Source organism: Amblyomma mixtum, chromosome 1 (assembly GCF_055824585.1).
Source record: "Amblyomma mixtum isolate Tamu chromosome 1, ASM5582458v1, whole genome shotgun sequence".
NCBI lineage: Eukaryota > Metazoa > Arthropoda > Arachnida > Ixodida > Ixodidae > Amblyomma > Amblyomma mixtum.
The window spans coordinates 26,213,715-26,240,613 of NC_143012.1; the positions used below are offsets into that span (position 1 = coordinate 26,213,715).

General features: G+C 49.0%; 2 protein-coding genes across 9 annotated transcripts in view; one reads left to right on the forward strand and one right to left on the reverse strand.

The window, feature by feature from the left end:
• Positions 1-21,129, forward strand: part of LOC149365807 (uncharacterized) — a 47,841-nt gene extending 26,712 nt beyond the window's left edge. The window contains exons 2-6 of one of the 6 annotated variants that reach the window (XR_016283199.1): positions 13,317-13,637; positions 14,575-14,755; positions 15,692-18,672; positions 19,983-20,050; positions 20,757-21,129. Coding sequence is in view for 2 of the 6 variants with exons in the window: in XM_089546289.1 (XP_089402415.1) it covers positions 13,356-13,637; positions 14,575-14,755; positions 15,692-18,666 (3,438 nt within the window). In the remaining 4 variants the exon portion in view is untranslated. The remainder of the gene's footprint in view (positions 1-13,316; positions 13,638-14,574; positions 14,756-15,691; positions 18,673-19,982; positions 20,051-20,756) is intronic. The other 5 variants (XR_016283201.1, XR_016283198.1, XR_016283200.1 and 2 more) reach the window with 5 other exon arrangements.
• wls (Wnt ligand secretion mediator) overlaps positions 9,220-26,899 on the reverse strand; it is a 39,108-nt gene continuing 21,428 nt past the window's right edge. The window contains exons 12-13 of one of the 3 annotated variants that reach the window (XM_089546318.1): positions 21,238-21,306; positions 9,220-9,258 (exon numbers count right to left, since the gene is read on the reverse strand). In XM_089546318.1, the coding sequence (XP_089402444.1) occupies positions 9,241-9,258; positions 21,238-21,306 (87 nt within the window). In that variant the 3' untranslated portion in view covers positions 9,220-9,240. Of the gene's footprint in view, positions 9,259-15,143; positions 15,285-21,237; positions 21,307-21,885; positions 25,610-26,899 lie in introns of those variants that run through there. The other 2 variants (XM_089546311.1, XM_089546302.1) reach the window with 2 other exon arrangements.

Consider the following 26,899-nt stretch of genomic DNA (forward strand, 5'->3'; position numbering starts at 1 on the left):
CGCGGTGGGGAGTCCGCACAGGTCGTCGGAGAGCGGCTGTTCCGACAGGTTCCTCTCCCCCCCCCCTCTCCTCCAAGCCATGAAGCATCCAGTTTCCCTTCTCCTCCGAATACCTTCCCCCTCCTCTCCGAGCTGAGCCGCGGGAGGAGTCCAGTTCATCGTACCGTAGTACATACTACGCGCCCGGCGACTCCCAGGGGAGACGCCTGGTTCAGAGACGTGTAGCGACGCAGTAACGATTGTGACGGAGCGTTGCTTGGCGTGTCGAGTTCTCCGTGCTTCGACGGAATGCGACGGACGCCATAGTGCACGCACCCGACGCAAGAATCCACCTGTTTTGTAGTCGGAGAAACCCCCGTGTTTTCCGCCTGCTTGTTGCTGTTGTACGGGCTTAATGTTTCTTTAAAAACATCTCAGAGACGTACTAGGGACACGATCGAGGAACAACATAGCGAAGGCTCCGCATTATGTGCTGTGTGTTTAATTTTATTCGACGCGCTAAATTTATTACAGTTATATGTACGCGTTTATTTGGTCAGGCTTTGTAAATAATAATATTAATATAAGCAAATAATATTTTCAGACAAGCTTGAACATTATATCTGCCCGGGCAGATCGCCAAACTTTATAAACGATGTTCTGTAGATGTTACAACATTTTAATACAAATTCTATGCTGAATCTAGAGCCGCTCATCTCCATTATCGATCGCTCACATTGCCCCAGCGCCTTACCTGAAACTCGATAACCACTTTAGCTAGCATTGTACAGCCGGAAAGTATTCATTCCTTTTATTGAAATTTCCTATAACTATTATACTTCCATCTGTTCGACATATAGAGGGTAATCCACAAATACATAAAATAAGACAGCGGATGTAATAATCCTGCCTGCATGCTATTCCTGAAACTATCAATACGCACGGGTATTCTTGCATTTCGCCTCCGTCGAAAGGCTACAAGCATCGAACCCGCGACCTTGCCGAGCAATACAATGTCCCACAGCTGCGAAGCCACCTCAACGGTATTTTATGGAAGTCGCAAAACACAACGATACAGCTTCGCCCATAGTTAAAGGGAACGTCATGTGTGACGATGCAGTCTCTTTGTCTCCGAAAAAGTGATGCCAGGTCGGCTTCAATTCGAGACGTGACTTTTCCCTCAGGCGTCATTCCCGTAGGTAACGATTTGCTGAAGAGCTGTCCTCTCCTCACCCCCTTATACCCGCCGCATTCCGCGTGTCGCAAGGTCTTGCGTTCGACTCCTTGTCGCGATGACCACGTTCCGCTAGAAGCGAAAGCTGAGTGCAGTGTGCTGAAGATATAAATCAATCAAGTGGTAAAAACAAATCGAAACCATCCACTATTCCTCCCTTTGTAGGGTTGGTCAGTTGTGTCGAGGCCTAAAACGTCGATAATAAAGCCACCGGCGGCTAGTAGCCACTTTTCGCTAAAGAACAAAACATGAACTCTAGAGAGAGAGAGAGAGAGAGGGAAAGGCAGGGATGTTAACCAGAAAGGATTCCGGTTGGCTACCCTGCACAGGGGAAGGGAATGATGGGAATTAAAGAGGAAAGAGAGAAGTAAAGGGAAATAATCACAGTCTGTCAATTAAGGCAGTCGCTCTCAAAAAGCGAAAGAGTGCCTTGTAAGCCTTGATGGCAGTTGACTGTTGTGGCCACGGACCGAGGATCTTGGCCTCTGTGAAAGGGCGAGGGTCCAGGCGGTCCAGAGCACATCGTAGCTTATGTCTTTCGGCTACAAAGGCAGGGCACTCACACAAGATATGGGTGATTGTCTCATCACAGGCGCAGTTCACACAAGAAGGGCTGTCGGCCATCGCGATCCGGAAAGCATACTTATTCGTGAAGGCAACACCGAGCCATAGACGACACAGTAGTGTTGCTTCACGACGCGCTACATTACACGGAAGACGGAGGCGCAGTCCAGGGTCCAAAGTCCTGAGGCGACGGTTGCACAACTCACCAGAGTTCCACGCTGAAAGTGTGAACTCCAGCCTCAAGGAACGAAGCCCACACGCTGCGTCAGCTCTCGTTACGGGGATATTAACGGGGATTCCGTCATTGTGGGCAGAACGGGCAGCTTCGTCAGCCTGGTGATTGCCATGAATGCCGCAGTGGCCCGGCAGCCACTGGAAAATTATGTTATGTCCTTTCAATGTGGCGTCATGGTAGAGCTTGCGGATTTCGGCAACGAGTTGTTCGTGTGACCCACGGCGTAGTGCAGTTTGCAGGCCTTGAAGGGCTGCTTTAGAGTCGGTGAAAACTGTCCAGTCATGTGCAGATTCCTGACTAATGAACTGAACTGCAGCTCGTAGGGCAGCTAGTTCTGCACCAGTTGAAGAGGTGAGATAGGTAGTCCTCACCTTCATTAAAATAGACCTGGCCGGTATCACCACAGACCCAGCAGAGCTTGTTGAAGTCACTGAGCCATCTGTGTAGACATGTATGCGGTGTGTATGGTTAAAATGCAAAATGAACTCTAGAGAATGATCAATACGACTGTACGGCTGGCAGTTCAATCTACATTTATCGATTCGAAACGAGTGGGGTGTCTCGCAAGTCGCAGCGATCTCGCTTCTCACAAGAGTCGAGGACCAACTCGCGCGGCAAATCTCTCCACAGAGGCGCCGTGTATATAAAAGCCGCACCCACGACCACGCGAGCAAAGCGTAGCCGTGCGGTTGCGTGCAACGACTGCGGAGAAGAAGGCCGTAAAAAGGACTTCGCGCATGCTACTCAATAATGATACGGGGCAGCGAGCTCGGCTTCGCACGCGCCCATGCCCATTGCCTTCGGCGACGAGGCAACAACCTCATCATCGCGCCCTGGCGCGCTGGTGCCTCTCGGGGCGGCGCCGCTTCAAAGCCGCGCCTTCTACACGCGCGCTGCGATTCCTCGCGGTCAGCTTTCCAATGGCCCTGCTGCAACCGTCCGCCGCTTCCTGCCGCCGACGCATTATTTGCGCTCTGAGGTCTTCGGTGCATTCCTCCCTTATAAAAAAAATTTAGACAGCTTATAGAAGTGTGTGCTGAGAGGCTAGTTGGTAAGACATTCTGAAGACACAAAACTACGCAGGAAACAGGACACAGAAAAGATGCAGACAGGACGAGCGTAGACTAGCAACTGATTTAATGGACGAAAAAACGACCTTGCTTCAAGAGCAACGCATGCGCAACCAAACTTAACGCCCAAAGCAAAAGTACACAATCTAATCAACCCAAAAAGTCAAGTTCCTTCTGATACAGGTGAATTGATGCCTCGCTAACACGTTTTTCCGCACCGTATCTAGCAATTTGCCAGGCTTCAAAAATCTCGCGTGCCTTCCGGTCCTTCGCGCAGCCTATAATCTTCGTTTGCTTGAAAAGCGGCGTACAAAATACTATTTTCTTCTTGTCATTGATCTTACAAGACTGGCAGTGCCTTGCTAAATGCTGCCCACCGTGCTGGCTCAAAGAGTTATTGTGCTCCTGAAGGCGTTTATTAATGCAGCGCCCCGTCTGCCCTACATAAACGGAACCACAGCTGAATGGGATCTCGTAGATAACTCCCATCTTACAGGCTACAAACTTAGGTCTGTGGTTGACTCCGCACCCTACTTTCTTTTGCAGGTTATTGTTAGTTAATCGGCATAAACGAGACAGTTTACATGGGGCGGAAAAGAACACGTTGACACCAAATTTCCTTCCCACCTTCTTCAAACCGTGCGAAGTCTTGTGTACATAAGGAAGGACTTCAAACTTCCTCCTCTCGCTTTCAGTGAGTTCTTGTTGGTTTTGCTTCAACCATAGGGTTTTCAGCAAAGATTCTGCAACAGCTTTCAGAAGAGCAGAAGGAAAACCAGCAGAGTAAACCCGGTCTACTTGACTGGTAAAACTAGACTGTTTATAGATATTTATTATTCGAAAACTGGCATAAACCGCGAATAATGTATCCAGGCACCTCATTATATATCAAAGCGACTGGACCACTGCTTGAAGGTCAGGGCATTTTCTTGCAAGGGTGACGTCTTGCGTTTTTCTTTTTTTTGTTAGAACTGTTCGGGACTGGAACAGTTTGCCATCGAGCATTGTTTGTATCACATCTAATGATGCATTTTTCCATGCACTGTAATAATTGTTTTTATACCTATGATGAAGTCTGTACCCCCCCTGCTGTAATGCCCTCCGGGGCGATGCAGGTAACTAATAAATAAATAAATAAATAATTCATAGACTTCTGTTTATAAAGTCTATAGACTCTCTATAGACAAATCCTAGAGAATTATAATTATAATATTAATAACCTGCAGATTGGAACATCCGAATCATTCAAATATCTTGGTGTGCATATCTCGCGTGACCTAACTTGGACCTGTCATATTAATCACATAATAAATTCTGCTAATTGTGCTCTAGGTTATTTACGCCGTAACCTTTCACTCGCTCCTCCCCCTATTAAACAGCTTGCTTTTCAAACCTTTGTGCGTCCCAAGCTTGAGTATGCTAACGCTATTTTTGATCCGCACCACAATAATCTTACTAACGCCCTCGAATTGGTTCAGAACCGCGCAACACGATTCATTCTATCTAATTATTCCTACCACTCAAGCATCTCAGCACTAAAAGCTCGAATCAACTTGCCCCCCCCTAGCCTCGCGCCGTAAGATAGCACGTCTTAACCTTTTTCATAAATTTTTCCATTCTTTGCCTCTTGATAACCCCTACATAAAAAGAGCCCACCGCATCGCCCGGTTCAGCCATAGTAACGCAGTGTATCCCCTACAAGCCCATACTGTGACATTTCAGCAGTCATTTTTTCAGCGTACTGCACGAGACTGGAATGATCTGCCCACCGAAGTTGCCATTATCATCAACCCACTAGAATTCAAGCGGAGCGTCGCCAGCCTTTCATCTTAACATTTTTTACCATTGTTTGCCAGATACCGTCCACTCCCTCATGTAATGTCTCAACCGAGACCTTTGAGGAAATAAATAAATAAATAAATAAATAAATAAATAAATAAATAAATAAATAAATAAATAAATAAATAAATAAACAGTCTATAGCAACACAAATACTATAGACAATCTATAGATTTATGGCCATACACTTTCAGTAGACTTTTGTCTATAGATAGTCTACAGACTATCAATAGGAGGAGGAGGAATAAGAGGAAAGACAGGAAGGTTATCCGGAAGAATAACCGATTTGCTACCCTACATAGACTATCAATAGACAAAAATAAATATCTATAGGAAGACAATAGAGTCTGTAAGAAGTTGAGTTGAGTTGTTGTATGCTACAGGTGGGATTAGCCTTGCTCATTCTACCGGCAGTCGCTCCACCGTAGCGTCACTTATATGTTAATAATGTCCCAAAAGAAGTCTATAGACAGCCTATAGACCATTTTTATTAAAGATGGTTGGTTTTTGGGGTTTAACGTCCCAAAGCGACTGAGGCTATGAGAGACGCCGTAGTGAAGGGCTCCGGAAATTTCGACCACCTGGGGTTCTTTAACGTGCACTGACATCGCACAGCACACGGGCCTCTAGAATTTCGCCTTCATCGAAATTCAGCCGCCGCGGCCGGGATCGAACCCGCGTCTTTTTTATTGAAGAAGCTTCGATCTGTCTCTCCCGATAGCTCATATTAACGTCCGTCTAGAGCCCTTCGCTTGTTCGAACCGAGGAGGTACGAGTCCTGCGGACGTGCCTTTTTATCAAAGTACGTGCGTAAATAGGGAGAACAGTTTAATAATGCCATAGCGTTTGAAGCCCATGGGGTGAAAATGCATCGTCGGTCGTGAAATCCACACAGTGGCTGGAGGGATGTGACGTCACCAGACCAGTAGTGACACTACTTCCGGTAAAGGCAGCGACACCTGCTAATGCTATCGCGTCGCCAAAACTTAGCGGAATTAGGTGTTCCTGTGAATTTTTTGGATAAGCCATACTTAGGTCCGCGTTTACGGTGAGCAAGGAAGAAGTGGTGGCAAGGGGGAGGGAGAATCAGCCCAGGAGTCCTCATCGGTCGAAGCCGCTGCTGGTTTTGTGGATCGTGTGCAGCTTGTGTGGCCGGTAGTGGGTACACGAAAGGCTACCGCCAGAATACGACGACCGCTACACAGATTAAACAAGACAAATACGGAAAGAAGGCCCACATTAGTTCTATGCACGTTTTACGATCGACCTGCCACTGGTCGTAGAAGCTATCGCTCTAATGTACCCTTTTGACACTAAAATAAGTCTTTCGCTTAGAAAAAAGACAATAATTTTGCTGAATTGTAGCTTTGCCCCCCCCCCCCCCCCCACCCCTTTCTGCGTTACATTTCAGATTTCACAAAGCCGTCTTCCAGAATATTATCTATTCTGCACTTGTGTTGCTTCATACTTGCTCTTGCGGTATTTCGCACCAACTTGGAGGCTGTAAATTATTATAACAATTTATTTTATGTACAAATCTGTTTTTTTTTGTCCCTCCGAGAGGACGTTGAATCCATGCGATAAATTTCGATTCCAAAAAAAGTGGAAGGAATAAGAAGGAAGCCATTCTGAGAGTATTCCTCTCGCCATGCGCTGTAAAAAGATACAAGACGTCTAGTCCGCAGGATCGACACACTAAAACCGCTGATCAGAGAGGGAATTTCGAGATTTTTTGTTGCCCGCAACAACAGAACGCTTAGGCAGCCATGACGAATCTTCTGCCGAGAGTCAGTGCATCTGACCATGAAGACTACGGCTGGCGAAGTACGCTCGGTCCAGTTTATTTCTAACCCGTGATGTATAGCGTACGCTTTGTATTCCTTGAACTTTTCGAACGCGAACCGAACTTTCCAGACATGTGCAACAAACCGTGCAGGCTGCATTCCCGCACCGATGTTTCGTGAGGGCAGACTTGGCGACTCGGGCGCTTTTTCTACAAAGAATCCGCGCGCTTCTCAAGGATCTCTTCCGGTTACGGACGCCATCTGTTTCCAGAGAGATGTGGAGGAAGTAGAAATAAAAACAAGCCTGGCAACAATAACCGGTCCAAGCAGCCTCCGCTGCCTGCAAGAGGTGCCGCGCTCGTTCTGTTCTGTATCCCGCAACAGGACGCGTCTCTCCTTCTCTTCTGTATTTCTTCGCCTCGGGGGTGAGCTTCTGGAATGCGGACGAAGGCGTCCTTCCAGAAGCCGCCTTGGAAGTGCCCGCGCGAAAGACTAGCTCCATCCCTCCTTCCAACACACACACACGGGCACCCAAACCAAAGAGCGACAGAAAGGCGAAACCGATCAAGAAAAACGAGGAAAACTAGAGAGAGAGAGAGAAAAAAAAGAGAGAGCCGGGCACCCAAAAGACTCCGAGTTATGACGGGGCAGACAGAACACACACACATATAGGAGCCGCGCGCGCGTTTGCAGAGGTAATGACCAGCCGAACCCGCCTCGAGCGTTTTGTCTTTTGTTGGCCAAACGGGAGCCAGCCCGGCTTTTTGTCCCCTCCTTACTCGAAGGTTCGGCGCTTTTGTAGGGAGGGCTTCGCCTCGCGCTGACGATGACAAGGGCGTTCTAAGCGCGCGCGCGCCGAAATCCGCCCGGGCGGTGTATACGTACACAGCGCGTTGTTGGTGATGATGGCCGAACGCCGACTGCAGCGCGTTCGTCGTCTTCCCTGACAGAGTAGCAATAACAGCAATGTCGACGACTTCTCTTGGGAGGCGTAGAGCCGCCCAAAGCATCGGGGGCGCATTCACCTTGTACACGAAGAGAGTAGCAGCGCATTCCCCTGACAGGCGGCAAGCAGAACGCGTTGTGCCGCGGAGCTGTGCGGCGCTCAGAGGAACGGGCTGCCAGCATGCCCTTATAAAAACGGTCTACACGCTTTCTATAGATTTCTTATAGACTCCATTGCCTTCCTATAGATATCTCCTTTAGTCTACTGACAGTCTTAGATTGTCTATAGAAAAAAGTCTACTAAGAGTGTGTAGCCATAAATCTATAGTTGTCTATAGACTTCTGTAGGGTTTGTATTGTCTGTAGACTAGTCTATAGGATTCGTCTATAGAAAATCTTAGACTTCATCGACAAAAGTCCCCACGGACAGTCTACTACGGTCTACCACACGCTGCAACACACATCCATCACCGCAGCAAGGCCTGCAAGCTCTTGCAACTTGTATGACGTCAATCGCTTGCCGCCGTCCGCATGCGGTCGACCGGCCGCGAAGTTCTAGCTGCGGCGCGCTGAAGAGCCGACTTGGTGCCCCATCTCTCCCTCTGGTATGACGTCAGTAGTCACATGACCGACCACCGACCGTGAAGGGTAGGCTGCGGTACCGCGAAGAGGCGACACCTGGCGTAGTATTGCTTTCGCAATAAAAATTTTTTTAAGGGAGGCGTCCTGTAGTGGCCGGTCGTCTTCAGTACTCGCTCCGCTCTGCCAGAGGCGTAGCGTATATATGTCGGCAAATCCGAATTTATGTAAGCACGCCTCGGACGCAACACGACGAGCTCGCGCAGTGCTTCGTGTTCCATCTTTTGGTTGAGTCGAGGACCTTGGCAAAATGAGGTCCCTCAACGTACGGCCAGAGCTGTGTCGGGGAAGAAATATTGGCAGGTTTGTCACCGGCTTTGTGCTGTATGTACGCAGAGCGGTGAAGACGGCGGTGGTGGCCAGTTCATCACTGACCTCCGAAAAGGCCGTCTTGTTCGTTTCGTGCGTCTCCAGCGGATGCTTCGTATGCAGGGAGGCGTAATAAGCGTGTCTGTCGTCCAGTTCCGCCTACTGCTCGAAATACCAGCCGACAGGTCATAACACTGGGCAAGTATATTTGCGCTAGGCGAAGCCCTCCTACAAAAGAGCCGAGCCTTCGAGTAAGGGGGGAAAGTAACACTGGGTCGTGTATGGGCAGGTATATGTTGTAGTGCGCGTTCAAGCGTACCTACAACTCCAGCGGACGTCGAACACGCAGGACCCTAACATGTCTTCCTTGCCTGATCAATTGGGAACCAGAGGTCATCCGTTCATGCATTCAAGAGAACACCAAATGACTACCAGACGCCGGTACACCGCTCGATGGAATAGCTCCTTGTGGGTTGCAGTCGGATACATTGTACAAATTATCATCGATATACCGTCGATCTGGCGTACAAGGCGTCTTTACGTACCTGCGTTGACCACAGAACCAGGAACCTTCACCACGGACCTTCAAGGACCCTCGAGGACCATGTATCTTCAAGTCGATCACCAGGGAGCATCAAGTCATCACGGACCTTCAAGTAACTGTCATAAGGAAACGAAAGAAGCAGTAACTGTCTCACTTCTCTATGGACACCTCAACCGCGCTCTGCGGGAAGGGATAAAGGATGGAGTCAAAAAAGGAAGATGTTTAGTAGTGCCAACTTTCAAGACGCATACCATTTCAGCGACGCAAGCTACTCACATCCAACTGATCGTGCAGTTCACTAACTCTGACGCAATACAGTCGCAGGAGCGCAGCCAGTCGTGCCTCAGTGCAACGCATCAACTTACGAGGCGCAGTGCATGTGCCGCCGTTGAAAGTGTGAAAAGGAAAGGTGACCTACGGCCGCTCCGCCGCAGCACGAGCGCATCAAATTCATAGGCACGACTATATCGGCCGAGCGCAGCAAGATGGCCGCGCGTTGTCATGGGTATCCTGGGCCGCGCACAGGAACTGTTGAGCGCCGATTCACGCCCCTCTCCCGGACAGTCGCTTCGCGGATCAAAACTTGGTTCAGCATGAACGAATGCTAACGTATCACGCACGAGCTGCCATTTCCGCCGTGAAAGAAACCACGCAAGGCGAATTCCGCCCTTCAGCTGCGTGGGCGAACGAAGGATTTGTCTGTTCACGTTCGGAGGCGAACGCGCGGGCATGCAGTAAGCCGCACTATAGGGACGTTTACGACTCACTGGAACGGCGCGCGTTTCGTAATGGTATTCCTTACTTAACCCTTTTTTTTTTCTAGCCAGCGGTAATTCCAGTCTCTCCGCCGTGGACGCAGCTGCGCACGCACGTTCCGACCGTATAATAACGAGCACGTTTTGTCGACGGCGGCAGAGACCGGTCTTGTCGGCTGGGAGGGTGGTAGGTTTAGATGCTGAGGGGAAAACGCGTGCAGGTCTCGTGCAGCTGTTATCAAGCACGTGGTGTCGCTGCCAGCACCGTTTTCTAAGCAACGCGTCATGGCACACGCGCCTCTAGCCTTCTGCCTCGATCAATTGGATATAGCCCGTGCAGTGCTTTTTTTTTTTCTCTCCTCTCTTGAAGTACGCGATCAACCGTTCCCTCGTCGTCCACCACACATACGTACGGGGCCAAACAGCGCGGGACACAAAGGTGACCTCGCTGCGGCGTCGTCCCATGGCCGGTCGTGGTCGCATCATTCGCCTGACCCGGTCTCCCACCGGTTTTTTCTTCGCGCGCCGCTAGGTGGCGTCGGCCGCGCTATCTCTACGCGTGGCCCGCGGCGGCGTGTCGCGGCCCATAAGCTCCCTCGACGACGCCCCGTTTTTCAAGTTCGTCACTTATCGGGCGAGTGGATCAGGAACGCATGAGAAGAAGTAACGGAAGTCTGCTTCTTTTTGTTCGTTTGTCGCTTCGTTTCCTTTGAATGTTTGTCCCCGCGACAACCGGGCCAGATACACCTTCTCGCGATGAACCGGATTACGTAAGTGTCCGCGTGCATCTTACGAATAGCCGGCTAAAGATCTTGGCATACAAATATACCGACGCCCCAGATTTTCTACGGGGGTTCTGCTTTCCAAATGGCCGCCTGCTTTTATACGGCAAGGGAAACAGAATGGGCATGCGAAGTAGTACGTGGTAAGGAGTGGAAAGGGTAACGGAACACGTGGCGCCACGAGCGGCGATATAAACCTTAAGGCTTTCCTTGCTGGCGGAGAAGGGTTGCAGAGAACCGTTCTTGATGTCGATCTGTCTGACCCAAACGACTAGAAACTCTAAGGGCCGCGCGAATCTGAACACATCGTCGTCGTTACATTCAGCTGCAGTCATCTGACGGGCTCATGTCAGTGAGGCACTTTTGCTCTTCGGAGATCGAAAGTTCAGTTTGCAAATACGATGTCAAGGTCAACAGGACAAAGCTTCCGCTGGAGCAAACAAATATGGCTGCGCGCTGAAACTGAAGTGTCGCTACAGGGATCTTCGCGCGTTTCACCTCCGCCGAAACCTGGCAGCAGCGGCCAGGTATCACGGCTGTGAAATTTACGTGAGAACAGTGAATTGCCATGACCGCAAAGCCACGTCTGCAATTAAACGTCGAGGCTAACACTGTATCAAAAGATGGTGTATTGTTTGTGGGGGTTAACGTCCCAAAGCGACTCAGGCTATGAGGGACGCCGTAGTTTAGGGCTCCGGAAATTTCGACCACCTGGGGTTCTCTAACGTGCCCTGACATTGCACAGTATACATGGGCCTCTAGAATTTCGCCTACATCGAAATTATACCGCCGCAACCGGGATCAAATCTACGTCGTTCGGGTCATCTGCCGAGCGCGATAACCACTGATCGATTCTTTACTTAGTGGAAGAGAGACACAAAAAATTAAAAATATCAAGAGTCAACCACGGCTTTATGTTAGTGACGTTGTTCCTGGGCCGTGTTACCCCTGTGTCGCAGCTTTCAGGCTCGCGGACAACTTCCTGCAGTCATGACGCGGATGTGCACTTGACTCGAGAGCACGTGAGAACAGAGCACATGCGTAATGCGCCGCCTCGGGCTCATATCGCCGAGCAATATCGAGAGCAGGGAGACTTCACAGAAACAAGAAACGGCTTCTTCGACGAAAGAGGTGCATTAGCTTTTTCTCAGCTGCTCTAAGACAACAGATGTGTGGGAGGACTTACACCGTCGCACGATCCAGGCGAGAAAAAAAAAAGCTATATGGGTCCAATTTGATTTCCAAATAGGATACAGTTAGAATGTCCAACTGGCTCCAGTTGTGTATTTGGAACCAATTGGTTTCAATTGGACGTTCCAATTGCAATGTCCTATAGGTTCCAGTTTGTGTGTTTAGAACCATAAATGCTCCAGTTGAACAGCTTGCAATTGGACATTCCGTTTGGAACAGGCAGAATGTTTTATTGGTTCCAATTTGTATCAAGCTCCAGTTGGGACGTTCCAAAAGTGCAACCAATTGCCCAAATAAACAATTGGAACCAAATGGACATTCCAACTGGATCCAATTAGCAAGCTCAATTGGACCCAATGGATTTTCGCCTGGGGAGTACACACATAGTGCGCTCGGCACTTACATTCTTGAAAAAAAATGGCTGAGGCTTAACTTGGTTAAGCCTGGAGAATGCGAAGCATCATCGTGTCGCGTAATTTGGAGGCGCACAACCACAGCGACGGCGCGAGGTGGGTCCCCGTTTCTCCACTGTCGTGACGTCATCGTGTCACGTGGTGTGACGCCATGTATCACGTGATTTGGAGGCGCACAACCACAGCGACGGCGCGAGGTGGGCCCCCGTTTCTCCACTGTCGTGACGTCATCGTGTCACGTGGTGTGACGTCATGTATCACGTGATTTGGAGGCGCACAACCACAGCGACGGCGCGAGGTGGGCCCCCGTTTCTCTACTGTCGTGACGTCATGTATCACGTGATTTGGAGGCGCATAACCACGGTGAAGGGCTGAAGTGGTAGCTAAAGTAGTATGCTTCGCATAAAAAAAAGTTCTCGTTGGTGCTCAGCGACAGTTGCCACCAGCTGCAGAATGTTGGCTGAAAAATATTGGTCCTCGTTTGCGGGGCCGCCAGTGAAGGGCTCCGAAGGTGAAGAAGGGCCGTCTTCGGAGCAATCACTATGCGCGGAGCCAGGCGTGAGCGGATACAGAGCTTATGGTCTTCGCTTACTTCGGTGGGGCTGGAAAGAGGTCTAGGTCGGTGGGTCTCCCCCAAGCGTCCCACTGCTCTTCAGGGGACCCGTCTGCTCGGAGTTTTACGTTTTTTTTCTGTTTCGACTCCTGATCAGACAGTTATAGTTATATTGGGTTTTATGGCGCACCCCCGATCAGACAGATTTCTGTCAAAATGTTCACGTTCCAATCCGCTGGATCTGCTCCAGTTTCGCTCCGTTGGAAAGACGAACTGCACGGAATCAAACGTAGGTTATCACTATGCTGAAGCTTGTTAAAGGAGTTCAAGGTGCCTTGAGCAAGCCAAGCTAAAGCCATATCTATTCTCTGGGCTATGCCCAAGGAGTAGGGAGCTCTTCAAACGTAGTTCCGGCAACGGGATAGGACGGCCAAGTTTCTTGCGACTGACAGGGGTCTCTTTTTTCTTCTTTATTCACAGGCTTCGATGCCTTGAGGACAGCCGTCATCCGGACAGGCCATGGGCAATTCGCACTCCCAGGCCGCAGAGGAGCGGCCGCGAGACTCATCCGTGCTGTCGTCCTCCCGCGGAGGCAGCAGCAATGGCGGTCTGGGCAACGGCGGCCTGCGCCTCAACAACAAGCGGCTGGCCGGCAAGTTCGCCAGCCCTGGAAACCGGGTGCTGCCCCAGCCGGCGGTGGAGGGCGTCCGGCTGCTCAAGACCACGCAGAACGGACACATCCTACATAGTGGGGGCACAATCAGCGGCCGCCGGCTCATCAGCCAGAACTCGGACGTCCAGGTATGCATGCCCCCCCCCCCCCCCCCTCCCCTCCTGGACAGTGCTGCTTTCGTTGGATGTCAACATAATCCTCGTTGTTGGTGGTAACTGGCCTAGTTTTGTAGCGTGAGCTACACTGGCCACAGTCTCGCTGTTTCGCGCGCTCCCTCCGTCGACCATACTGCGCATGCGCGAGTGACGTCACTGCGCACAGCTGGCGCGCCTCGCCGCTGCTGCCGCCGGCGCAGAGCCACGTGATGTCACTGCTCACGCTACGTATATCCAGGCATAGCAGAGCTAAGCCGCTGCCAACTTTTTTGAGAGTGGTGAAACGCACTCACAAGACAAACGCCCAGCTAGGAAAATGACAAGAGAGAAGCCCTAGGGTCAGCTGTCCGTACGGTTTTGCGCCCGTCCTTTTGGTTCTGTGAGGGGGGCCCCTTGTCGAGAGGTCCCTCTGACAGTCTAACTTCAGTTTGATGAAATTCACTGGTCACTGACCAAGGTCAAACACAAATGACGTTTCTGGAGCGCTACGGCTCCCTTGTTCACATACAAGGGAGCCGTAGCGCTCCCTAAACGTCATTTGTGTTTGACCTTGGTCAGTGACCAGTGAATTTCATCAAGCCATGATTCCTGACCAGACTGTATGACGTCGAACCGTCGACTACAGTCTAACTTCGGGACCTCCTTCTGCACTGTTTAATACCCATGTAATATTTAAATAACCCTCAAACTTCAATACAGTTCATGCGTACATCACGGGCCGTGCCCTCGGTAGAAGATAGGTTGTGCTAAATAAATGCAAGGAGGGTATGTAACTCCACTCTAGTCAACATCAGACAAAGTGAAAACATGCTTATTCTTGTCATGAGCAAAGCACGAGGTGCAAATGTTTTCTGCTTTGTCTGGCGTTGTAACGCGCCTTCATTGGACGTGTGGTGAATGCGGCTCGCAGGACAATCCGGACCTGCTGCGCATCCTGCAGCAGAGGCGTTCGATGTCCGACCTGGACGGTCCGCAGCAGCAGCAGGCTGAGCCGCCGGGACAGCTGCAGCAGGGCCGCAGGGCACACAGCGACCCCGACATTGCGCGCAGCGTCGTCGAGGACGAAGACGACGATGAAGATGAAGACGAAGGTATGCGTGACGCCCTCAAGGGTCAAACCTTATTACACACGCTGTATCTATGAGCTCATCTCACGAAAACATTGCACAATTAAAGAATGATGAGTATACCATGCTTGCCCATTGATCGGGAATTATCTTAAGCTAAAGATTAGATCCGCATAGCTGGCCCGCCGTCGCCATCAAAGCAGGCGCCTACATGGACGAGCTCTTCGGTGAAATTCCATTTCCGACGGAGTGTCGTTGCATAACATGTTGCCGGCTTTTGAAGATGTAGTCGACATTGTCCAGGCTAAACAGCTGAATCTCGACAAATAAAATTTGGACGGTACAGAACGAACTAAATAGAGCCCAAGTGGAACGATGAGTGATACACAGCATTGTACCCTAGACCTTTTGGCCCGTACGTGGGCGCTCACCCCTGAGGACTTGTGGTGGGTCTGAAGTGGCTTCCGACGCGCGCCAGCAACCCGTAGCTGTCATTGGGCCTCCATTTCCCGGCAGCCAAAATAATAACCTCGACCCCGCTGCGCCACGTGCGCTGGAAAAGAACAGGCAGGGAACAAGGGGGCGGGGCGACGAATCCCGTTAGGAAAGCCCCCGAATTGCCATGACTGACAGGGCAAAGTGCTTGGTATAAAGTAGGGCAACGAGCATAGCTGGTCGGTACTCCGGCCGTTGCATGTACTCGTGCGTTTGATTTACCGTTTTTTTTCGACGTTTAGCATCATTTTGGATTAGGAGTGTTCGGCTTGATATAAAGATCCACTGCATATATGTTTACCACGTTTATCAGCTGATACAACTAATGCGTGAATGCTTGTATTTCAAGCGCACGATTTAACTGTATATACTCCGTTTCTAGCCTGAACCCAGCAAGAAGAATACGGCTCCTAGAGGTCTTCTTTTTTTTTTTAATCTTCCTTTCTTCGCGGGGTCTCGTTGCAGGTATCACAGGCCGCAGCCTGATCGCCATCAGTCCCAGCAAGGCCAAAATCAAATCCAGAAAAAAAGCCAAGGCACCAGAGCCGCCGCAGCCACAGTCCAACACTCTTCCCAAGGACACTGATAAGACTCCGAGTGGTAGGTCCTCCGAGGAGCCCGGAAAAACCGTCTTCTCCAAACTGAAGGGCCGCCGCGGCGAAGGCAAGTCGCCGGCGCCAACGCCTCCACCACCCCCGCCACCTCCGGATTACAACTCGGACGACAATGTCGTCTTCCGACCAGGCAGCAGCTATGAAAAGAACCGGCGGAACGTCGATAAATGGAGGCTCTCAAAGTCGGAGCCCACAAAGGCCGAAGGCGCAGGACAGAAAAAGACGACTTCTTCGAGTGACGGTCCGGCCAAGGCAGAGCCTGCGACACTTGCCAAAGACTTCAAGGAGGAACTTTTGGCTGTGGCAAAGCGGAGGGCTTCCAACGGCTTCGCTCGCAAGGTCGCCGAAGACAACGGTCACGGAGCGAAGACGCCACCAGTCTGCAACGGTGACCTCAAGAGCCCGAAATCGACGCCCAAAAAGCAGTATTACTTTTCAAACTTCGACGCCCTCAAACTGAAGGACGGTTCCACGCCCAACGGAAACGTAAAGCAAGTGACTGAAAAGGGGACGCCGAAACGCGAAAACGCGGCCCTCACTACACGCACCCTAGCCGCTATCGACGACCATTCTCAGGGAGAATCAAAAGTCATCGAGTACATCTTAAACGATTCAAGTCGGATACAAGACCACTGTTTTGCTGTCGACCAGGACCCGGAGCCTTATGTTAACGGTAATCGGAAGGCGGAGAACAGACAGCGAAATAGCCGCAGCCCCGTGCCGGCTTGGCCAAAATCCCAGTGGCCTCTGGACAACCTCAGCGGAGGGGGCACGTCATCAAAATCGTCTCTATCAAGCAGCTCAGACCAGGACCTCAACGTCAATATCCAGCTTAGGCCGACACTTCCCCGGAAGCAGATGGACATACCACGCTTCTCGCCCACTGATGCTTGGAGGTCGCTATGGGCTACCGACAGTCCCCAGGCGCGAAGGAGCGACAGGCTTCGCTCCGAAGCCAGCACCGATGATGGCGACGTCCTCGAAGATCAGATAAGGAGGGTCAGTCGAGTCATGGCACCAAGGAGGGTGATGGCCGATCGCTGCGGTGACTCTGGAATCTCGCCCGATGCCGGCAGTCCGCTGTTCATTCATGACGTCGTCGACGGAGCTCCCTTCGGTCCCGGCCCCGGAAGACGGTCAGAAGGCGTAGGGAGAGCGTCCCCTCCGGATGGCGTTCGTGACGACCACTGGGTCCCTAAGGAAGACCTCATGGACGACTCCGACTCTGGCAGCGTGGGTCCCACGACATCGGGGCTCCAGGAGAAGCAACCGCATGGTATGCTTGGCCTCCAGGCCAAGTTCACCATGCCGGCTAACATGTTCCTCCCCTGGTCTACACCGTCGGCGACAATGAGGACGGAGGATTCTTCTGATCAGAGCAGCAGACCACGGGGACGGCTACGAAAGAACCCGCGTCTGACGCCGACTGCCGAGAACTTCAACAGCCTGCGGAACCTGCGAAAGGCGTTGGGTCTCCGCGGTCGCGACTACTTCGTCGACAGGCAGCCGGGCATCGACTCGAACTGGTCACTCAGTCGAAGCGCGCCCAATTCCCTGAACATTGTGGCAGACATCGACCTGCGCAGGTTGTCGGAAGAACCCGTCACTCCCGAAGCCGATGAGAAGCCTAAGGAGAGTCCGGTGTGGCACGACAGTGCGAAGAATGAGTCGGCCCGGAGAACATCTTCGTTCAGCTTCTCGAGAGAGGGCCACGTCATGTATCTGCCCGAGTACGAGGTACGCACTGGTTCGGCTTGCAAGCCTCCCAGCAGCAACCGTCCATCCCGCTTCGAGAATAAGAAGGCCAAGAAGTTCTCCTACATGAGCACCGTGAGGAAGGAAGAACGGAAGAGGCTGGAAGAGCAGCTCGCGCAGGAAGTAGCAGAGAAGGAGCGACTTCGCGAGAAGGAGATCCGCTGGATGAACCGCGTGGAAGAGGAGTTCCGGAAGCAGCGGGACAAAGAGAAGCTGGACATACGGCATCAACTGCGCATCCTTAACCTCGAAGCTAAAAAGTCTGATGGCCAAGAGAACGGCGACTTGTTTAACGGGGACGAAGCAACCTGGAATGGCAACAGCAGCCCCGATCACAAAGGCGCCTCGAGCAACGGCGTGCCCAAATGGCTGCGGCGGCGCGACTCTGACCACCAGATGAACGGTGCGGACTCCCGTAACTTCAGCCCACCGCGGCCCGAGCCCGAAGGCGGCCGTTCGTCGGGAGACGAGTGCCGAAACTCGCTGGAGAACTACAACCCGACCGTAGTGACAGCTGAACCGGAGCGAAAGTCGGCGCCGGCGAAAAAGCGAATCTACGACCAGATATCGCGCGTCATGCGTGGCGGCATCGATAACGCCGACAAATGCAACGGTCATTCGGCGGATGACAGGAGATCCCTCTCGCCGGCTTCGCAGGTTGGAGGTCGGCCCGCGAGGAACCGTAGTTCCAGCCCGACGAGACGAAGGAGCTCTTCATACGACGACCGCAAGGTAGACCACGCCATGAGCGTGTTCAAGAAGGAGGCCCTGCAGAGGACCAACAGCGGCAGGACCTACGAGTCCCACTGCAACTACATATACAGCGTGCCTCAAAAGAAGGCGGATGTGCCAAAAGAAGGGCGGTACAGATCCCTCGAAGACTCGGACAGCATGAGCGATGAGTTGCAGCGGTCTCGTGCCGATGCGAGGCAGAGGCTGCCTTCCAGTGAAGTGTCGAAACGTGGTGGTTCAAAGCCGCTGTTGACTGTTCAGCCTTTTGGTGCCAGCAAGGGGTATCGTCCTGTGCCCTTTGGACTAAGGCAGCAGAATGAAGCACGACCTAACAGATAAATGTAGGTGAGCATGCATAAATAAGTTGCATCTGATATGTGGTTATGCATTCAGGCTATTTGGTAGTTGTGTTGTGAATTGTGGCATACATGCGCAGTGGAGTGGCAAGAGTAACAAGATGTTCAGCCACTGTCCATTTTTTTCAAGTGACTTCTTCTATGTCCCTACAAGCCAATAGTTTTGTGTGCTTATTGCTCAGCCTTGGTACTCCTATACAAAAAATAAGGGCATGGCTGGTACCGAAGTTTCAAAGTGGCAAAAGACAGGATGTTTGTGTAGGTGCTTGCAACAGTCCATCTTTAAAACAAAAGCTCCATCCTAACCTTTTCAAACTGGCCATTTTAACTTTGAATGCCTTCTCAGAATTGCAAGTGTGTGCGGCCCTTGCAGCAAGATGTTTTTGTGATAATCTTTTACCATCGTCCTTTTACTCATCACTTGACATACACTGATCTCCACTGGTTTGAAGCTACAATTGTGGCGTGACAGTCATTGGTTACCTTGATCAACGATATGTGCAAACTTCTGTTGTGAACTTCTCTGGCTTGCTTCTGCAGTTCAGCTGAGCATGTGCGCACAGCATGTTTTAACCAACCATTCCACTACATAGTGAAACACTGACCTACACTACTTTGAAAATGCTTCACTTTCAGGCCTTCTACATACCTACTTGGTTCCTCTCCTCGAGCACTAGAGTGCACTACAGCAAAATCCATATCAAACTTTTCAGACAGTTTGACTGGAGTGGGCCATTGCAGCGAAGACTAAAAAGTGCATGTCCCGACAACATATGCGAGCAAAAACTTTTATGCAGTGATTTCTATAATTTGTAGGCATTCGTGCAATATGCCTACAGCATCTAGAGCCTACAGACAGCAGTTTGAAATGCAGACTTCACTGCGTTGTAGGAGTTCACGATCGACACATCCCGATTTTAATAAGCATCTATAGCATCATCTATCATCCCCATCCATATCAATAAATTACTATCTCAAAATAACCTAATGGCAGCCTGTGCATATGAATTTCTTATGCAGTTCGTACAAACCTGACAGTACTGACCATTGTATAATGAAACATTGCCTTGAGCACCTGGCTTGCAGGTGTCTAGGTGCTACCAGCATTTCCTTAGCATGCAATTATTACAGTGCTTTTTTTTTCTCTCTCTCCATAAACACATCTTGTGCAGTTGGAATCTTGAAAGCCATAGAATGCAGACTGAAGTCTTGGTTGTTCGTAGGAATCACAAAAAAAATGTTGATCAGCACTGATAACCAATAATGCTGATTCAATTTTTCGTATTGCTTCCTTTGCAGCAGATGCCAGCTGTCGTAGCGTGTAAATGTTAAAAGTGGTGCTTGAGCGACGCCAATTTTTGTCTACGGTTAGTATCCGACTTTTTCTGTCATTATCCCATGCTACCAGCAGTGCACACCAAGGTGTGCTTTTCTAGCGCTGCCTAATGCATCTTGCGTGTAGGAAGATGACGGTATATGGGCGCAACATGAGACCAGCCAACATGGCTAGAAAGCATGCAGGACCGCTAGTACTAACACATTGTTCTGCTGTAGCAGCCACCAGTAAGCCAGCAGCATGACAGCTTTCTATTCCCATCCAGTATGAGACCCTACAGCAACTTCTGCTCTCACCCATTCGCAACCCTACAAGACCATTTCTCCTTCTCCTCCTAAATCTTTCCTATAGAGATGTAATGTTTGCTTTTGATGTGTGGTACACCATTCCAGCACTGTGCAGAAAACCTCACCCCCTAAGCCACGTCACTTGAATCGCTTGCCAGAGCAGCCCTGGTGTAGTTGATGTCCAAAAACATGCCTAGAGAGCCTGAATTCACAGTGCTGTACGCTCTTAGAGACACGTGTCAGCAGTAGTGCTCAAAGCATATTCACGTTACTAAAGGAAAGACAAGGATGTGTAATGTGGCACCAGTGTTGAGCGAGTTGGTAGTAGTAACGCCTGTTAGGCTCTCGGGTATAAATAGGACAGCGCATGCTATTTTTTGCACTGTTCCAACTTTGTTGGTTAATGTGTCTGTGGTAGTAACTAAGCTTTGCGTTTTTATTTCCTTGCAGATAGAGCCTCTAACACTGACATCTGAACCTGCGCATCTGTTTCAAGAGCCAACAAACGAAGGCCCTCTAATCACTAAAAAACGACAAGACCTTAAGCGACATCCCATTGCTGTTTGTTACGGACCGTGTGGACCAAACGGGACTGGCGTGCACTAACCTCCCTAATGGTGCTGTAACTTTTTCGAATTGCATGTACATATTTCCCACAACCTCGACGCATCTCAGGGTGCAATTATGAAAATGACACAAGTGCCTTACGAGGGGGGAGTTCAGAGTTAGCGCGAGAAAAACAAAAAGAGAAAATACTTTACACAAACATACTCAGAGATGGTATTTCTTTGTACACTTTGTTAATAAATCTGTTCCGGTCGTAGTGGAGTGTGTTACTATGTCCGTATGAAAGTATGCTGGAGTTTTGCTGTCTTGACTCTCCAGGCTAAAATGGCATTGGCGTGGTATGTAGTGACTGGGAATTATTCACCTGGTAGGCGCTGGAGAAGACTCCCTCTTGTAGCAGAATGCATATCGTCACTGCCATCACTTCTTCCTCCTGCAGTTGGGCAGAATATCCAGGAGTTTTATTTGCACAGCCTACATGGATGTTATGAAGGAACTTCACGAAAAGGTACAAGTGCTGCAGATAATCCTGTAAGCTCAAACAGGAAAATCATGGCATGAATCATGACATGGAGAAATTGCAAATACAATGACAAGTTTACAGTTGCTAAGCTCTATGCCAAGTTTGATTTGAGCATGACATATAATCTACTAGGGCACTTCCGTGTTACTAAACCAGCCCTACACAGGAATATTACAGGTATAAGGTTACTTCTGTTGTGTAAATATTACACTGCTATTGCTGTAGTGCTAAGATCGTAAATAAATAAAGTACCATTTCTGCTGCTACAAGTTAAATCAAAATGGCAAATGATCGCTAAATTTTTAGCAAAATTTATCAGAGTGGGATTGAATATCTTTGAAAATAATGATGCAGCAATTATTAGGGAATGCTATTTTTTAGGTGAAATCAATCATGAGTCCACTCAAAATAACTTATCACCATTTAAGCTATCCATTGTTTGCTGCATCATTTTTTTTCTCTGAATTTCAGAAAATCTCAAAGAAACAATGCTTCATAAAAAATGTTTATTCTGCAAAACTGGCTCACATCAGCACAGACAGATATAATTAGTTTCCGATATTGCCATAGATGTAATATATGCAAAAGTAAATAAGGAAGAATAGTTGTGCACACATGTGATGCATAAAATGAGTTTACGCTGTTGTGTTTGTCAGAGTCAAGTAAAGGAATCGAATCAAGTGTACAGTCAGCAGTAGAATAAAAAGTGTAAACATAAAAAAATAAAGGCAGACAACATTGCACTTCAGTTATAGCACAGTACAGGACAGCAGACAATGTGTGAACATTCTACAGCTATAATAATATAGCCTCAAGAACACAGGTGACCTTTGGCACAGCTACGCAAGCGGATACAGTCGTGCCCCGCTAACACGAACCCCGTTAATATGGGCGACCCGAATTATGCAAAGTTTTTCTGAGGACCAAACTTTTTCAATGTATTTGCACCTCGTTACAATGGAAAGGGTGAGAATGCGCAGAGCCCATTGCAGTCCATATATTTTTGTCCCACTTAATACTGTCAGCACCTCAAAAAAAACAGAGCAGTCTGCTCTGTTTCTTTCAAGTCACTGTCCAAATGCACGTTAAAGGTGGCCGCGCATGAAACTCCATGATACCTGATTAGGCCGAAGGCCTGAACGAGGCCTGCATGGTTGAAAAAGAACCAAAGCGGACGTGCCGTCTTTATCTCATGGAGCAGAAATACACAAGAACGGCGAGGGCTGTACAGGAACTGAAGGTCAGTTAAAGGGACACTGAGGAGAGCTCTATTAATATTTTTTTATAGCAAAATCCGATAGTTCGACATTTCATGTCTTTGTTGCCACTTGGCCGGCAGCGAAAGATGCATTTATTTCTAAGAAATTTGGATTCGAAGTTGAAAAAGTGTTTCCCGCCGCTCTGATTCAAACTTGGGATTCTCCTATGACGACACAGGACTAAGTGACTTGAAACATGACGTGCACATGACGTAACGCAGACTCCGTGATTTCTGGCGGCCAGCAGTGCGGCCCAGCAGCAGCCGAAAAGAAAGCTACCGCCGGCCGCACGTTGAAGGCATTTATCGGCTATTGCGGCTGTCGCTTCGTTTACGTTTGCACCGGCGTTTTGCCAGCGTTACAATGGATCCCATTCTCGAAGTCGTCAACCAAGTTCTCGCAAATAGACACCTTTAGCATACCGTGTACCTTGTTTACCGTTAGCGGAATACCGGGAGCCCGCATACCGCTGTGAGCAGGCGCTGATTGGTCCCGGCGCTGCAGGAGCGCGCGTAGCTGTCGGTACGTGGCGCCATCTGGCGACGTCAAGGAGATTTGCGCATGCATTTGCTGCGCCTCAGTGATTCGTGGCTTCTCGTGTCCTAGTGTTCCTAGAACTATTGGTTCTAGCTACACTGTTTTGTCCTATGACGTCACCACGCTTGTACTTGCGAGTTTGGCCTGTGGCGGCGATACCTGTATTTTGGTTCTTCCTCTTTTCTACGTTACAAGAGCTTTGTTGTCAGTATGAATGGCGTTTTTGTAATCAGGAACTGGTATTCTGTCGATACAAGCCAACTTCAATTTCTCCTCAGTGTCCCTTTAAGTGAGAGAGGCACCGGAAAGAGGGAACTAGGAGACTTATGCGGAGTGGGAGTGCCATAATGAGAGGCCGAACTACGATAAATTATGGTGAATGCGGGCTGGGAGACTGATAAAGGAGGGAAGAGAAGGAATAGACAGAAAAAAAAAGCGCGCGAAATGGCAGGAAGAAATGAAGTTGTCTTTCTTCAACCCATGAGCACCATGTGTATTCGGCGAATCCGTTAATGCTCCTTTCTCAGTTACAACACACACACACAATCTACAGCGACAACAAAAGGGAGACGAGCACGCAATCGGGACTGCCCGTCCTGCTCTGGACACGCTTTCCATAGTGGTTCACACACTGGCCCCCCTTTGAGATAAAAAATGCCACTTTGACAAGGCCTGAGCTCTTCACAGTCGGGTAACACGTAGTTCTAAACTGTACTTCAGCTTGCAGTGTTTTTTTTCATGGGAAGCCATACGAATAGCGTTGCGGAAAGGCTGCTCGATGGCCCTCTACACAACAGCCAGGTGACTTCACTCCCTCGCTCACAGTATTCAGACACCAATTCATCGAGCAGAGAAGAGTTCGTCATGGAGAGCTTGATAATGCAAAACCCTGATAATGCACACCAGGTTGCCAATATCATATCAAAGTTTGAGTCCAGTACACACCGCTATGTACAGAAGCAGACATGAATAACAAATTTTTTTTCTCAGTATGTGATTTTTATTTTATTTTTCTTGACTCGTTATTATGGACGACTCGTTTTATGGACAGTTCTGCTTGGGAACCAAAGTGTCCACATTAACGGGGCACGACTGTATAGTGAACTACAAGGACGCTGTAGTAGTTAAACATGCAAAACTTACTTCAGTAATCACAAAACCTTACAGAAACACAATCTACACCATGCCATAAAAAAATCACAGTTCTCAAAGATGTCACGAACAGAACATTGTCACTGTTCACTATTCAAAGCTGCTCTTCCAAAAGCCGGGAACTCGCTTTGACGCCACAACCACACCCTGTAGAAACTCCTCGCTGGCCCCACAAAATCCATGATATGGTAACCATGCTCTTGTAAATGAAAAGACGAAGCTGATGCAAGAATCACATCAGGTAAGTAGTAGTAGAAAAAGCAAATTCATTGTTGACGCGATGCTGCTAGGTGTCAAAAGCAACCTAAACAATGCTGCATGATGTGTAAACAGCTGCCACGGTTTATACGCAATGAAAACAGCAACGTGACCGCTTCAAGTGGACCGACAAATAAAAGATGAAGTAATGCGACTCTGATCCCCTGCAATCATGCCACCTCGAAATGGTGCCATTACAGCTGCTGACCATGTGCAGCTGGGCTAGGAACGATTCACAAGTAAATGCCCCTTGTCTACAAGACAACACAGCAACGGATGGCAGTAAAATAGCTAAATTTACAGAAAGGAAAAACATGGCACAGGAAATATACACAAAAATGGCACATATATGGAAATCTCGTGATCAAGCAAGATGGCATGCCACACAGCAGAAAACTGCAGAAATGCAGATGCGAAGCTTTAAACAAGACAGGATGATCAATGGCACTTAAATGGAGATTTGAATAAATGGGCAATTTTCTAGGTAACTTCCAGAGTAGAGGACTCCATAGATTCTGTGGGCACAGGTTCCGTTACAGTGAAATAAATTCTGGATTCTTTTTTTTTTTGTACAGCCTACCAGAAGAGAAGCTAGGTTAGCCCACAAGGCTTTATTGCAGCTGGGGCTGCTTCTTAACACTGAATACGTACATCTAAGCTTCTGAAATTGGCTCCAAGCTAAGTGCCTTTTGTCCCTGAAGTTTATGTGCTTTTATAGGCTATCCTAGTGCAAGTCATGTCCTAATGCAATACATCCTGTGAGAACACATGTAGCTGGCCATATGGTGTTGCAGGCTTTGGGGCCTGTGAAAGCTTGATTGTCCTGGAAAGTTAGGATGAAGACGAAACAAATCGAGGACTCCGAGTGCCTGAGTAAGTGACAAACTAATCCAGGGCAGCCTTCTTGGCAAACTCTGTCAGAGAAGAAGATTCCGTGGGCTCCGTGGGCACAGGCTCCGTTGTGGTAAGCCGGCTAAATTCGATTTCTTCCTGGCTTGTGGAGTGATCTGGATCATCAGAAATCGACGAGAGGCACGCACTTTGTTTTATTTCAAAGTGGCTGGCAGTTTCCACACAAGCACTACACGGTATGTGGTAAACAAACGGACATGAATTATCTCCAAATAACTGAAGCGGTAAAGACAAAGATAGCATAAGATACACTCAAAGTGTTTGCTTCCCGTAGCCGTCATTAGGTTTAATATTGTCAGCTTTGCCAAAAGCTTTTCTGAGTTAATAGTTTTTGTTCCCTTGTACTGCCATGCCTAAGCTCCAGGGGCTGAAACCCAGAACCTCTGCACATAACATTAGCCTTGTTACCCACTATCCCATTACCCCACCACCCAGACAGCGCCCTTTTCAAGTACTACAGTCTTTCTGAATACTACTGCTACAACTGAAAAACGCACATCAAACGCAATTTCTTGGTTTATTAGACAACTTCTCAGAGACTGCTTTAGAGCAGGAATGATATAGTACTAAAGTTTTTTATGCAGTATTACTCGCAATGGTGATGTGGTCATGGACATGCATCAGACACGATCAATCACAAACAATATTAACCATAGGAGAGAAGCCAACACCCACAGAAACCAAGCAGCACAGGGGATTTCGTTTTATTATTTAATTAATTAATTTTTTTATGGCGTTGATCAAGTAAGAATATTACTGAATATGTTGTGGCTTAAAGCTAATTGATTAGAAAAGCAGAAGAAAAAACAACCACATGCTGCCGGTAGGATCCGAACCTACGACCTCCGAAATACGCGTCCGGTGCTCTACCTCTGAGCTAGGGCGACGGCTGTCAAACCTTCTGCTTTCGGGGGTATTTATGTTTACAAATAACCTAACCTTGAGAGTGTTCATCAGCGCCACCCACGTTCGTAAGCGGCGGACGTTGAACGTCCTGAGTTATCGCTGGTGTGACATAGAACGCCATCGAACGGCGAGGGTGGAAGCTGTGTGAGAACCCTCTTATGCTTCCTATGGCGTCAAGGCTGCCAGAACCGAGGCCCTCGCTAAGCAATTAAGCAAACAAGGGAAGGGGAATGAGGGGCTCGTTATCAATATGAGAGAAGCCAACAGCCACAGAAACCAAGGAGCACAGGGGATTTTGTTTTATTATCTAATTAATTTATTTTTTTTGTGGCGTTGATCAAGTAAGAATATTACTGAATATGTTGTGGCTTAAAGCTAATTGATTAGAAAAGCAGAAGAAAAAACAAGGTAGTCAATACAGGCTAACATTATAAAAGGCATGAAAATGTGTTCCGGTTTACCGGAGCTTTCTGGTTTTA